The 14311-nt window shown below is 40.0% G+C and overlaps 1 protein-coding gene and 1 long non-coding RNA gene across 2 annotated transcripts in view; one reads left to right on the top strand and one right to left on the bottom strand.

Annotated features, from left to right (window-relative positions):
• LOC110350101 (oncostatin-M-specific receptor subunit beta-like) overlaps positions 1 to 14204 on the bottom strand; it is a 48562-nt gene extending 34358 nt beyond the window's left edge. Inside the window, 1 exon segment of the mRNA XM_087189324.1 lies at positions 14039 to 14204. Within this exon segment, the coding sequence (XP_087045450.1) occupies positions 14039 to 14064 (26 nt within the window). The 5' untranslated portion in view covers positions 14065 to 14204.
• LOC110350103 (uncharacterized) overlaps positions 12175 to 14311 on the top strand; it is a 181580-nt gene continuing 179443 nt past the window's right edge. The window contains exon 1 of the long non-coding RNA XR_015442248.1: positions 12175 to 13748. This is a non-coding gene — a long non-coding RNA (uncharacterized LOC110350103). The remainder of the gene's footprint in view (positions 13749 to 14311) is intronic.

The raw sequence follows: 14311 nt of genomic DNA, 5'->3' as shown, positions 1-14311 counted from the left end.
TTGGGTCAGAGTGGGAGCTGTGGAGGTGGTGAGGATTGGTGGGATTTGGGGGAGATCTTAGAGAGAGCTGACCAGACATGGGGTGGTAATAAAGTTAGACAGCATGGATAGCTCCAAGAAGTTCAGCTTGAGCCCCTTGAAACATGGAATTGCCATTTCTGGAGAGGCAGAAGACTATGAGAAGAGCAGATTGAGTGGTCTATATCAAGAGCTCAATTTGCAACATAAATTTCAGATGCTTATTTGCTCTCCAAGAGTGGAAATCAAACCTCTAACAGGATACACATTTGGAGAGTTCTTGGATGAGGTTATCAATTCAGGCATCTTTGGTGCATGGGTATATAGGACCCAGATGATGGCAAGGCCCCAAGTAAAGGTAGGAAAGAGTCTAAGCCCAGAGCTCTGGGGTGGCCCACAGCCACACCATATGGATCAAAATGAAAGTGCAGGATAAACCTATGTTTTCCTGCCACACTGAAGGAAGGGTGAAGGCCATGTGTTCAGATGGGTGGTGAGACAGTCCCTACCCGAAGAGCTCCATTAACAGCAGCCAGCTGCTCAGCATATTCTTGTTGCTGCTAACAGGGAACAGGACACCAAGCTCTCACAGCCATCCAGTAGGCTTCCAATGCCCACAACTACCAGGGACAAGTGCCACTACTTACAATTTCCAGCAATGAAAGGAAGTCAAGGAGGTGTGAAGCAGCAGAATTCAGAAACAAAACCCAACACAGCAGCAAAATCTTTTCCTGCCTTATCTGTACTACTTAGTCCTTTCCCTAAATCTGTTCTTTACTGTTCTTTATCTCTATTTCTCAGATCTCCATCATTCCCAAGTTGACTATGAGCTATTGGAGGACAGGCCCAGATTTTATTCACCGTTGCCTATCAGTCTTATAACATAGCGGCTACCAAGGAAATATCTGGGAAGTGAATGAAAATTGGTATCAATTCTCTCTCATTCTTTCTTCTTTGCCTTCAATCTTATTTTAATGAAAGCAGATTCCTTTTCAAGCCTTTCTACTTTTTCTGTGGCCAAATATTGCCTGATTCATAGTCTTTCACAGACATTCCTTCTCTGGGGAAAAATAAGGAAGGAAAGAAAAAAAATTATCTACTCACTTTGTAGACTTCTTATCCAAACCTTGTCTCTTTGCAAAGTCTCATTCTCAGTGAAGATGCCTATGTCCATTGCTCAGTGTACATACTGCAAAGGTAATAAAACACAACCTTAAAGAGACTATGTCTGCTCTTCCTAACCAGCATTTCTTGTTCTGCCATGACTGAAATGTTTATTCCCACCACAAATAGTCCCAATGAGATTCAGCATAATAGTCATTTGCTTTCCAAGAACTAGTTGTGTTGTGAGATTCTTGAAAACTGGCTGGGTGACCCAATTATTATAGATAGCTAAGTTAGGTAGGAGTATTCTAAGCGGTCAGATAGGGCAGGGCCCTTGAGGGAGTCAGTGCAGAGGATGAGAACACATTACAACTGTGGCTGGAGACGCAACTGTTGAAAGTCTGGCCTCAAGATAAAGATGGAACGACTAGGCCTACATACCTCTCTAAGGGATAAAATAAGTGGTCCAATAAAGTCTAGACATATGTCATTCACCCAAGTGGGTGACCAGGATCTCCTGATTCATCTCTTCCTAAAAAGGCCCTATTCTTTCCATGTACACATTCTCTTAGCTTACAAAGGAACCCCAAAAGGCAGATACTCATATTTTAACCTGGGAACTTGATTTCCAAACTGTATTCCAGAAGCTTCAACAAGTGCTTCTGAATGCCCCAGTCCTGGGCCTACCTACAGGACACTGTTTCAGTCTATATGTTGATGAAAGGTGGGGCATGGCTCTGAGAGTGCTCAACAGCCTTTAGGGTATCTGAGGAATGAATTAGTCATTGTATCATGGGATGCCTTAGAGCTGTGGTTGTCATAGGTCTCCTGATACCAGAGGCATCCAACCTGTCTTTAGGCAAAGATCTCACTGTATATACACTTCACAATATGGGAGGACATCTTTCTTCCAAAGGGAGCCTATGACTATCAGACAACCGACTTCTTGAATACCAGGGTATACTTTTAGAAGGACCAGCTATTCAAATAAAGACATGTTCCTCCTTAGACCTTGCCACTTTTCTACCAGAAAAGGAAAAAAATTGAGGCTGAAAGACACGACTGCAACAGATTCTCTATATGTATGCAGCCAAATACTTTTAGACACATCCCTTACTGACCTTGATTTGAAACTCTTCTGTGATGGCAGTTCCTTCCTGGAAAATGGGACAAGAAAGCCTTGGTATGCAGTAGTGATTCTACATCAGACATTTGAAAGTTTCTCACTTGCCCCTGGGACTACAACCATACTCAAGGGGCCTTAAGCAGCACCTCAACTCTCTCTCCTAAATGAAGAAGTAAAATTAATGAGACAAGCTGTCCTCCAAAATTGGATGCCATTACATAAACTAACAGCAGCACAAGGGGTTACTTGTACAATTGTAAAAGCTGAATGCTGTGTACGTTCCTGATCCTTCTGCTAATATCTCAATGGCTGTTCAAGATATTAAATAACAGGTTAATGTCACGTTGAATTCTGAAATTTCCTGGACCTTCTCCTTACCCTCTTTGTGGGAGGCTATTACTAGTTCTTCCTGGAAGAAACATTTGTTGGTTGTATATATAATAGTCTTGTTGATCTTATTATTTAGCCCATGCATACTAACTGTTTCTTTGGCCTCATCGCATCCAAACTTAAGGCTATATGCCTACCCAAGGCAAGAATGCCTAGCATCTATCGAGGATCTTTAGACAGACCCTCTGTAGAATATCCCTGACTACAGATCACAACTATAACCCCTTTCAGCCAGAAGTAGCCAGAACAATCATTGCCCCTCAGCCCTTCATGGCAGTTAAAGGTACCTCTTCAGAGGCGGGAATACTATAGACAGCTAACTTAGGTAGAAATATGCTAGGCAGTCAGATGGGGATAGGCCCTTGAGGGAGTCAGTGCAGAAGATTAGAACATACTACAAATGTGGCTAGAGGTGCATCTGTTGAAGGCCAGGTCTCAAGATAAATATAGAATAACTGGGCCTACATACCTCCCCAAGGGATAAAATAAGTGGTTTCAATGGTTCAATTAAGTCCAGATAGCCATCATCCACCCATGTAGGTGAGCAGGACCTCGTGATCCATCCCTTCCTAAAAAGGTCTTTGCTCTCTCCATGTACACTTGCTACGTGACCTGCTTCCCCACTGAATAAATATTGTCTAAGTGGCTGTACTTGTAATCTTACTGTTTGATCATAGTTTTGACCCCTGTTGTACCCATCTTGTGATTTTGTACCACCTTGTGATTTTATCCTATAAAACTTCCTTTGAGAAGAGGGCTCACTGGCAACCTATGTTTGGGTGCCCTCCTGTCTCTCAAGAACTATCTCTCTCAATAAATTTTTCCTACCCTTAACATCCATTGTTCCTTAAAATTACTTCTTTGATTTTGGGGAACACGATCTAGCAGACTGGGAGTTATATTATTTCCCCTATGTCACAATGACATCATATTCAAATGTTGTTTTAAAGAAAGAAGCTGTTATGGAGGGCGCATGCCTGGGTGCATGCATTTATGAGAGAGCTCTGTTTGTAACTGTATGTTGAATATTTCCCAGGATAGATTCTATGGTGGGCCACAAAACAAGTCTCAACAAATTTTTAAAAATGGCAATCATATTGAGAATTTTATGACCACAATACAACAAAACTAGAAATCAATGACCAGAAGTTCTGTGCTGCAATACAGAGTGGATGATACTTCTTGGAGGTTCCCCTCATTCTCAGATCCAGTGATCTTTATTTCTTTTTTTAAGAGTGCTGTCATTTGTATTCGGGACCCCCTTTTAAGGGGCTTCCATCATTACAGCATAGAACTGGCTACTGACAATTTCACTCTGACTTCCTTCCTCCTCAAGGATCCACCACCAGGAGCTATGCCCATGGAAAGGTTCAAGTGCTCCTCCCCATCCCCCACCTGAAGCCCCTCCAGTGGCTAATGGCTAAGTTCTTCTATCAACTTTGTAAGGCAAATCCTGATGCATGGATTGATTAGCTCATGCACATCTGACTTTTTTAAAAGAAGCAATTTTCAGTTCAAGATTTTTGGAATTTGTAGCATTAGCTAGGATTAAAGCTGAGTCTGTTAAGTGGTGAGTGAAGCCAAAGAAAGAAATGGAAAACCTGAATCCAAAGTATATCGTTTAAATCAAAAAAAATGAAGGAATTCAGATACACTAAAAGTGTTATTTCAAATCATTTGAGAAAAGGTACATTATTCCCCCAAATGATACTGGAACAATCATCTGGCAAAAAAGAAGCTGGAATATAAGGGGTGACTGAAAATATGATGAATGTTTAAATTTTTTAAAATTACTAAGTAAAAGACAATTTGTCATTAATCCTCCTCAAATACACCCCCTTGCTTTGAACACACTTATTTACATCATTCTTTTCACTTTCCGATGCAGTTCTGGAATTTTTCTCTCATGAGTGTCTTTTTTTTTTTCAATTATACATTTTTTAAATTACAATATCAATGTCTAGGAGACATTACCACAGATTTTACAGAATTTAAAAGGATATAGAAAGCATATTACAAAAATCTTTTTTGAAATAAATTTGACAACTTCTAAGAAGTACCTTGGAAGACAAATTAATGAAACTAACTCTGGAGGAAATATAAAATTTGAATAGGACCTATTAAAGAAAGTATATTCCTAGCTTGAAAACCTACCTATATGACAACAGCAGGCTCATATACATTTTAACTGATAAATTATATCAAACAATTAAAGCAGAAAAAAGAAGGAACACTTTTCCCCTCATTTTAGGAACTCAACATTGTGCTAATCCTAAAACTGGATAAAGATAATAGAAGAAAAAAGTATGAACATAGATAGAAATTTGTTTAAAAAAACAAACTCTCAGAAGTCAGATCTGGCAGTATGTGGAAAGTGGTTTTGTTATAGGGATGGCAGTGTTGGTTCAGCATTGGAAGATCCACCCCCAAAAGTCATCATTTTAACAGAGGAAAGGAAAAAGCCATATGATCCTGTCACTAGTTGGAGAAAAAGTAGTGGACTAAATTCTACAGCTGTTCATGGTAAAAGCTATCAGGAGACTAGAAGTAGAGCAGAACATTCTCAACAGATTAAAGACATGTACTCCATACTTCCAGTGAGAACACCTTATATGAATGGAGAAGATACAATGCTTTCTTCTTAAGGTGGGGAACAAGGGCAGATATGCTTACTCTTTATCTGTCCATTAAACTTTGAAACCTAGGCCCCACCAAAATAGTCTAGCAATAAAATGACACAATTAGGATAGGTTTGGCAAGGTAGAAGCAAAATCTTTATATGTAGATGAAATGATCATCTACAGAGAAAATACTAAGAAATCTCTAGGAGCCCCTAGAATTTGGATTTTTATTTAGCAGGATTAGAAAACACAAGGTATATATAAAAATTCAGGTCTGTGTATATGTGCTATAAATGAAGAACTGGATATTGAAATTTAAAAGTTATGTAGGAGTACAAAGGACCTAGAAAAGTTAAAAGAAAAAAAAGACAAGAAACAGTGTTGGAAGACATTTAGTACCTAATTTTAAGACGTCTTCTAAAGCTACAGTAATCAAGGCAGTGTTGGTGTAAGGAAAGGCATATAGATCATTTGAATAAAACAGAGAATCTAGAAATAGAATCACACATATAGGGTCCACTGTGTTTTGAAAGATTATTTAACATTGGCATTTTATAGAATATAAACTCAATTCAAGAGCCAAGGAAGAGATAGTGTTTTCAGCAAACGGCACTAGAACACCTGGTATCTGTATATAAAAAATTAACCTCAATCTTTTATTTCCGTAAATGAAAATAACTTGAAGGGATCATTCCAATTTTAGTATATGTGCTGCCGAAGCGAGCACAAATTTGAAGGGATCTATGAACCTAAATATGAAAATCTAAAATTATAAAACTTTAAGAAGAAATTATAAGGCAAAATGTTTATGAATTCAGGGTAGGCAAGAACTACCTAGTATACAAAAAACATGATGTATAAAAGAAAAAAATTTGATAAATGAGATTCCATCAAAATTTAGAACTTTAAATGACATCATTAAAATGAAAAGTAGTCCTAAAACAGACCATATTTACAATGCATATAACCTATGACCAAAATATATAAAGAATTCTTAGAGCTCATTAATAGACAACCCAATTAAAAAGTAGCCATAAGAAGATGATAAATAGCCAGTATAGCACAAGGAAAGGTGTGCAACTCTAGAATCAGAAAAATACTAATCAGTACAATAACAAGATTGAATTATACTCTCATTAGGGAGATGAATTTAAAAGTTTTAAAAGCCTTGTCATGACTTTTTCTTTTTGTTGGATTCTCCTGCTTTGCGTTTAATTTGTCACACCCAATGGATTCATTCTGCTGGGCTTCCTTTGGTTTTGATCCTCATTGTGTTATTGTATAAAATTTTCTGGAGTGCTAGTTTGGTATTCGTGAAGTTCCTCAGGTGTTCTTTATCATGAAAGTATCTTATTTCTCCATCAATTTTGAAAGATAGTTTTGCAGGGTACATCAGTCTGGGTTGGAGGCTGTTTTCCTTTAGGGCTTGAAATACCTCACTCCAAGTTCTTCTTGCCTTGAGGGGTTGCATTGAGAAGTCTGCTGTGATTCTGATGGGCTTTCCTTTGAATGTGATTTGTTTCTTTTCTCTCACTGCTTATAGAATTTTGTTCTTCTGTTGGATTTCTGGAATCCTAACTATTATATGTGTAGATTTTTTTTTTGATCAAGGCTAGCTGGAGTCCTATATGCCTCACTTATCTGTATGTCAAGTTCTTTTCCCCTCCTTGGGAAGTTTTCTGCCATCACTTCTGTGAACAGTTTTTTGATGTCATCTGCACTCTCTCCTGTTTCTTCATTGACTCCAATCAGTCTTATGTTATTCTTCTTTGCATCGTCCAGCAGCTGCTGGATTGATTTCTCATGTTCCTTTACAATTTTAAACCAATTTTTCTTTTCCTTGTCACTAATTGCAATCTTTTTTTCTATATCTGAAATTCTATTCTCACACTGATTCATTCTGCTGCGCAGACTTTTGATGGAGTTTTTAATCTCCTGGAAATCTGTTTGCATCTGTTTCATGGTTTTCATTTGTTTCCTATGTTAGGATTCCATCATGTTCCTCAGCTCCTCTATTTTTTTATCTGTGTCCTCTCTAGATTTATTAATCATGACTTGCACCATGAGCAAAATCTTTGCTGTTATCTGAGTAATTATTTCTGATTTCATTTTTCCCAGATCCTCTTTTGTTGCCAGTTCAGGGAGTCTACGTGGTTGAGTATCAGATTGTTCCATCTTGTTTCCCTTTGGGGTTACTGTAGGTGATCTGGAAGTCTGTTTTTGAGGCTTGTTTACGTGTCTTCTCATTTCCATGTGTGTGGGGGGGTGCTTCTGGTGCCCGAACGGCTCACTTTCTCTGCCCTAGGAGCTTGGGATGGCGGCAGGGGAGCTTCCTTCCGGGTGCTGGGACTGGCTCACTTCTCTGCCCTAGGAGCGTGGAATGGCAGCAGGGGAGCCTCATGAGTGTCTTTACAAAGTATGATAAAAAAAAAATATATAGTGAATGCTGCTGCTCAGTGTCCTGAAACAGAATGGCAGGCTTGTAAAAACATTATAGTGTGTGCTCATCTACCTTATTCACTAGATCTGGTGACATGTTGACTTATGGCTCTTTCTAAGGTCAAAATAACCATGAAAGGTAAATGTCTTTAATTGATTCAGAAAATCAAGGCAGCCACAGTGGTGTAACTAAAGAAGACACTCACAAAGTAAGACTTTAAGAACTGCTTCAGAAAGTGCAAGAATGATGGGATAAGTGTTTTCAAAGCAAGGGGGAGTATTTTAAACACCATATTTTTATTTTTCAATCACACCTCATAGTTAAGTACATGAGCTCTAAGTTAAGATTAATTAGGTTTGAATCCTTCCTCTGGTACTTAATAATTATATAAACAAGTACCAGTCATTTAACCCCCATTAGGCTGAATTTCCTTTCCTGTAAATGATAATTTTAAAAAATCCTACCCTATAGCATGAGCATGACAATTAAGTGCATCCTTAGAATTTCCATTAATTCAATTAATAATAAATTTATTATTTTGGCTATTGCCTTACTTGCTTCAGTAAAATAAATTTCAGCTAAGCAAAGACACACACAAGAAATGAAACCACAAAAGATACAGCATAAAACATGTGTGACTATTTTTATAATCTTCCAAGCATAATATGAAACCAAGAAGCAATAAAGAAAAAGAAAAATACACTGATTGCATAAATATTTAAAAATTTTAGTATTACAACTGGAAATGATAGCATCAATTAATATATATGGCAAACAGCTATCCCTAAGATACAAAGAACTCTTAGAAATAAGAAAGGCAAACAACTTTGTAGAAAATTATGAGTATGTTATTCATGAAAAGAAATATATACACCAAAAAAAAAAAAGATGAATGAAAAACTAGGCAAGATCACTGAGAAAGGAATCTAAGTTAAAACAGTAATTGTTTGCATCTGTATGTTTGTGTCTATGTCTATGTAGTATCCAATTGGCAAAGCTTAAAATGGGATTAATACTTTTCATGGATAAGAGTTTGCAGAAATAAGCATTGCTATTCATTAATGATCAAAGAGGACAAATTTATCCAGCTCTATTTGGCCATATTTATTAGTATTTTAGTGTGCATTTGCTTTGATCTAGAAATTATTCTATAACTCTATTGCTAGAATTTTATCCTATGAAGAGGATCTATCTATCTATTATCTATCTATCTATCTATCTATCTATCTATCTACCTATCTATATACCTATCTATCTCTGTACTAGCCTTCTCATTACTGGGACAAAATACCTGAAACCCATAACTTAAAGGAGGAGAGATTTATTTTGGCTCATGGTTTTCAGAGCATTAAGTCCCTAGTCAGTTAACTCTGAGGCAGAAATGTGATGGAGAAATGCTGCTCATGCTCTGGTAGCCAGGAAACAGAGGGAGAAGGGAGAATCTAGGGACAAGAATACTCTCTTCCAGGTCATGTCCTCAGTGACCACATCCAACAAGCCTCCACATCCTAACAGCACATTCTGCCATGAAACTCATCAATGGATGCACCACTGATGAGTATAATATTCCATGATCCAAACAGTTTCAAAACGCATGAGACTTTTGGAGAACATTTTAGATACAAACCATCATATTCCACCCCTGGCCCCAAAAGACTAATGTCCAAATATATTTAGTCTATCTCTAAGAGCTGCCAAAGTCTTAATAGTTTCAGCATTACTGCAAAATGTAAGTTCAAGTCTCCCCTGAGGCTCAAGGCAAGCTCTGTGAACCCCTGTAAAAATAAAAATGGAAGCTAAATAGTTGTGACATACAATGACACAGGGTAAGCCTTCAAATTCCATAAGGGAGGAACAAGGGGGGACAGAAATGAATTAGACCAAAGCAACATCAATATCCAACAGGGCAAAAATAAATCGTGTTGCTCCATGTCCAGCACCCAGGGTAAATTATGGTGAGATACAAGCTCCAAAGGCCTTGAAAAGCCCTACTTCATGGTCTTGCTGGTTGCAGCACAAGTGGCCTCTCACTTGGGTTGGCTCTGCTCACTGCCTAAAGCTTTTCTTGCCAAATGTTCCACATTCCTGGCATCTACAGTTTCCTGGGATTGCTACTGAACCTTCAACTTCACTCTCACTGCTTCACAGACTACCCTCTCAGGGTCAAATTTCCTGGCCTCCCACATAAGCCATTTACCTGAGCCTAACCCTTTACTACATGACACATATAGTATAGAGCATATACTAAAATGGACAGTAAGGGCTGGGGTATAGTTCAGTGGTAGAGCACTTGCCTAGCATGAGCAAGGTCCTGGGTTCACTCCCCAGCACCACACAAATAAATAAATAAATAAATAAATAAATAAATGTTTAAAATTACAAACTCAGAGAAATTCCAACAAAATTTTATTAAACTTGACAGATTAGTTGTAAAGTTTATATAAAAAAGAATTTGTATGAGAGGCATTTCTAAAAATTCCCTTAAAGTTGCAAATACATATTACTAGACATAAAAACATACTATTAAAGCTATAGTGTTTAACAAAGTTGTAATGACATAAAAGATAAATAAAACACAATGAATTCCCAAAAGAGTCCTTTTAAAAATAGGAATTTTTTAATGATACAAACTGATTTCAAATGAATTTTTGAAAGATGACCTTAAAAAATGGTATTGGATAAACTATCTAAAACTTTAAATGATAAGGTCATTGTGATATACAAATCTTTAAAACTTTTATGTTAAAGGCTAAAGCATTATGAACGAATAAGCAAAATGTAGCACACACAGATAATGGAATATCACCTGCCCTTAAAAAATGAAAAAAGTTCTGGTGTGTGCTAAAATATAGATGAACCTTGAAAATAGTATACTAAGTGAAATAGTGACAAATCCTGTATGAGTCACTTGTATAAGGTGCCTAGATTAGTCAAATTCAGAGGTCAGAAAGTAGAATGGTGGCTGACAGAGGATTAGGGAAGAAGGAGATGAGGAGTTATTATTTAATGAGGACAGAGTTTCAGTTTTGTAAGATAAAAAGTTCCAGAGATGGGTGGTATTAATGGTTGCACAATAGTGTGAATATATTTACTAGCATTGAACTGTATAGTTAAAAATGGTAAATATAGTTAATGGAAAAATAGTTAAGATGGTAAATACTATATATATATATAGAGAGAGAGAGAGAGAGAGAGAGAGAGAGAGAGAGAGAAGTATGCTAAAAGAAATATTTGCATCATTTATAAGAAACAATAAGATCCAGATAGGCACAGACCTTCTATAATAAATAGGGATAAGAAAAAACAACTCAAGAGAAAAATGACTAAAAGACACAAATAGGTAATTCACAGAAGAACATAGGTGATCCATAAATATAAAGAGATGTAAAACTGCAGTAGTGATCAGCAAAATGCAAATTAAAATTTACATTAAGTTAAATTAAATTAAAATTTGGTTTTTACTCATTTTCCAGCTGTGGAAATTAAAAAAGCAATCACCAGATGTTAGAAGGGACGGGAGTAACAAGTCATTATGTATTGAGTTTAAATTAGTGCAATGGGGGGAGAGATACAACTCAAAGGATTGTGTCTATGAAGTAGAAATAAGGGCCTATCTTCTGACCTAAGAATAGCTGTCCACAGAAATACTCACACTTGAGCAGAAATATGAATGCACGATCCTCCTAAAATATTTTTGCTAGTACTGAATACATTTAAATAATTCAAATGTCAACAAATGAAGGAAAGGATGGATAAATTTTATTCTATTTTTACTTTAGAGTAACATGGAGCCATTAACAAAAGAGGCCTGTAGAGATCTGGAAAGATCTCTAGGACTTGGTAAATGAAAAAGGAAACTGTATAATAAGTATACATAACCACACTGAAAAACTTATGTGCACATACATATTTTGTGTATCTTTAAACAAGACAAAAACATTTTGGAAAGCCAGGGATTTAGCTCAGTGGTTCACCCGCCTGCCTCGAAAGCACAAGGTCCTGAATTCAATCCCTGGTACCAAAACAAAACAAAACAAAAACAAAAAACATTTCAGAATGACATTAACGAAAGCTAACCCTCACCCTTACGTGTGGTATTCGGGGTGCTGATTGCAAGTCTGTATTTCACTCCATATTCTTCTGTATTGTTTGGAGGAAAGTGTATTCAATCATTACTTGTGGGGCCTTTAAAGTGTACAAATCAAACAGAACCTAGAGTAAATGCTGAGGAAGCAGCAGAACCAGAATGAGGAGGGAAGGTCTGCTGTGGAACCAAGGACACAGCTATTGGAAAGGAAACTGCATCTAACTTCAAAGAAGCTTGCTTGGAGGGAAAGATTTTCTCTAGGAAGACAAGATATACTATTTGTTTTGCTTTTTCCAGTTCACACATTATTTTAAGACAAGGAAGACTTCCTCTCCTAGGAAGAGGAGGGCCAAAGTTACTGTTCCTGTAAGTGAGTGAGATGACACTCACAAATATTTCTCTCTACTGGAGCCAACAAATGACCCAGCCCAGTTCCCACAAGGAAAACATATACCTTCCTCTTGTCAAATACAGTATCATTGACTCCTCTTTCAGGACCATAACAGCTTTCCTGATGTGGTTCCTTTCTCAGGACACAAGAATTAGCAAAACATCAGAGGCCCAGCACTGTTGTAATCACTCCAGTTGGACGGTCCCGGTCTGTTTAGGTGAAGGAAAGCACAGGGGGACCCCATGGTTTCTCCCCAGATGGCTCAAGTCTCTACCTGACACCCAACATGTGCCCTGGTTCTCTCAAAGATGCCTTTGATACAGAAAGCTTTGACAACAGGAAGGGGGACTGGGATCAAGATGTAGACGCAAAGAGACAAAGGACAACTGAGAATTAACTCTGTCAGACAATGAGAGGGGAAGTGGTGAGCTTTCTGGTATTGGGGCCATTTTAACAGAAGCCAAATGCTGTGTGGAACTGAGCATGCCCCGAAGATTCTAAATAAGCACCAGTGCCCCCCCCCCCCCCCCAGCACACGATGATTCTCAGGCTCAGCTCAGCTTGGGAAACCCTGAACAGTGTGGCCTTTTGGAGCTCTTCAACTACAAGAATCTCAGAATCATCTTAAAGCAACCCAGGACAGAGAGAAAGCAGGGCAAGAATGAAGAGACCACATTCACATTTAGGCCCACTCTCAAAAACCCTAGAGTTTGAGGTGCAGCAGGTGGTGGTGAGCAGACTCCAAAGTCAAATCCTAACTCTGCTACTTGCTATCTGCACGACCAGAACCAAGATCGTTAAGCAATCTGGGCCTCCATTTCCTCACTGATAAAATGAGGGTGAGAACAGCAGTATCTTATTTATTCTCTGATGAAGTTTAAATGCACAAACATGTAAAGTGCATACTTAGAATGGTGAACGAATCATCATTATTATTTCGTTATCAAGGAAACAAACTCAGACGTAAGAAGAAATGTGAGCCAAATCCTAGTCAGTTTGGACCTGAGATGGGGACCCACTGGCCTCTTTTCCTTCCACCATGGTCCCTCATAATTAATCTAATCAAATACCACACGCCACCATCCTCCCCTTTCGTCCTCTTGAGTTGGAAATAAGCTTGTTCTCAAAGCGATTCAGGCAGATCGGGTACGGTGTGGCCCTCAGTGGGATCTAGCGGTGCACCTCCCACCACACATCAGAGGGGATGGAACAATGGAGTAGGTTAGGACAGATGGACGGACAGGTAACAGGGATGGATGGACAGACAGATGGAGGGATTCTTCGGCGGGTGGATTCCCTGCAGTTCAACCTCGGGCTCTGATTTCAGCCCCACACAGCCAGCAGCAGGGCGTCAGAGAGGTTACTGACCCTCCACGCCCCCGCCTGCTACCCTTGTCCACAGAGAGGTGCTCCTTCCTTCCAACCCTCTGGAGCGGAGCTGCGTCCACCTCCCCACTATGCAGTCCCAGAATTCCCTCTCCGCCTGGGCGTGAGCGCCGCGCCTAGGGCTTCTGCATCTAGACCGCGGCGGTGGAGGACGCTGGCTCCCAGAGAGACGGCCGGCCCGTCAGGTGGGAGCTAGGGATCCGGAGGAGGACAGGCTGGGACGGCGACACGGTGTGTTGCCAGAGAGGCGAAAGGGGACCAAGCGGGAATTTTAACTCAGCCCACTTTCCCCCCACTTGAGGAAGAGGCGCCGGGCCGGTGGACTTGAAAGCCGGCAGGGGAATGTGGTGTGCGGCGGCGTGCGCTCCAGGACGGCCAGGCCGGGACCTCTCGGAGCACCGCTGGGGCCCGGGGAGCCGGGTGCCCGCCGGCGGGAAGGGCGCAGAGGCGGGGCGGCGCGTGCCGGGGTACTCACCGCGCGGGCGCCGCGGGCCGGCCCATCCTGGCGGCGAGGGGCGCGGGGGGCTCGCGGGGCGGACGGGGCGGACGTGCCGGGCGCGCGGGCTGTGAATCAGTGCGGGGCGAGAGCCGAGGGCGGGAGTTACGGGAAAACCGCGGGGGAGGGCGGAGGGGTGAGGACTTTTGCAATTTCCCGTCTCGCTGCGCTCTTGGCTCTCCTGGGACCCACAGGAATTAGCCTCCTGTTTTGGTCCCGGGGGTGGGGTGGGAAGGCGGGCGGGATCTTGAG

Source organism: Heterocephalus glaber, unplaced genomic scaffold (genome assembly GCF_053883595.1).
Source record: "Heterocephalus glaber isolate CG9 unplaced genomic scaffold, H.glaber_assembly_v1.0 deba00001538, whole genome shotgun sequence".
Taxonomy (NCBI): domain Eukaryota; kingdom Metazoa; phylum Chordata; class Mammalia; order Rodentia; family Bathyergidae; genus Heterocephalus; species Heterocephalus glaber.
The sequence above is the reverse complement of the archived record's forward strand: the minus strand, read 5'-3'. Positions and strand labels throughout refer to the sequence as shown.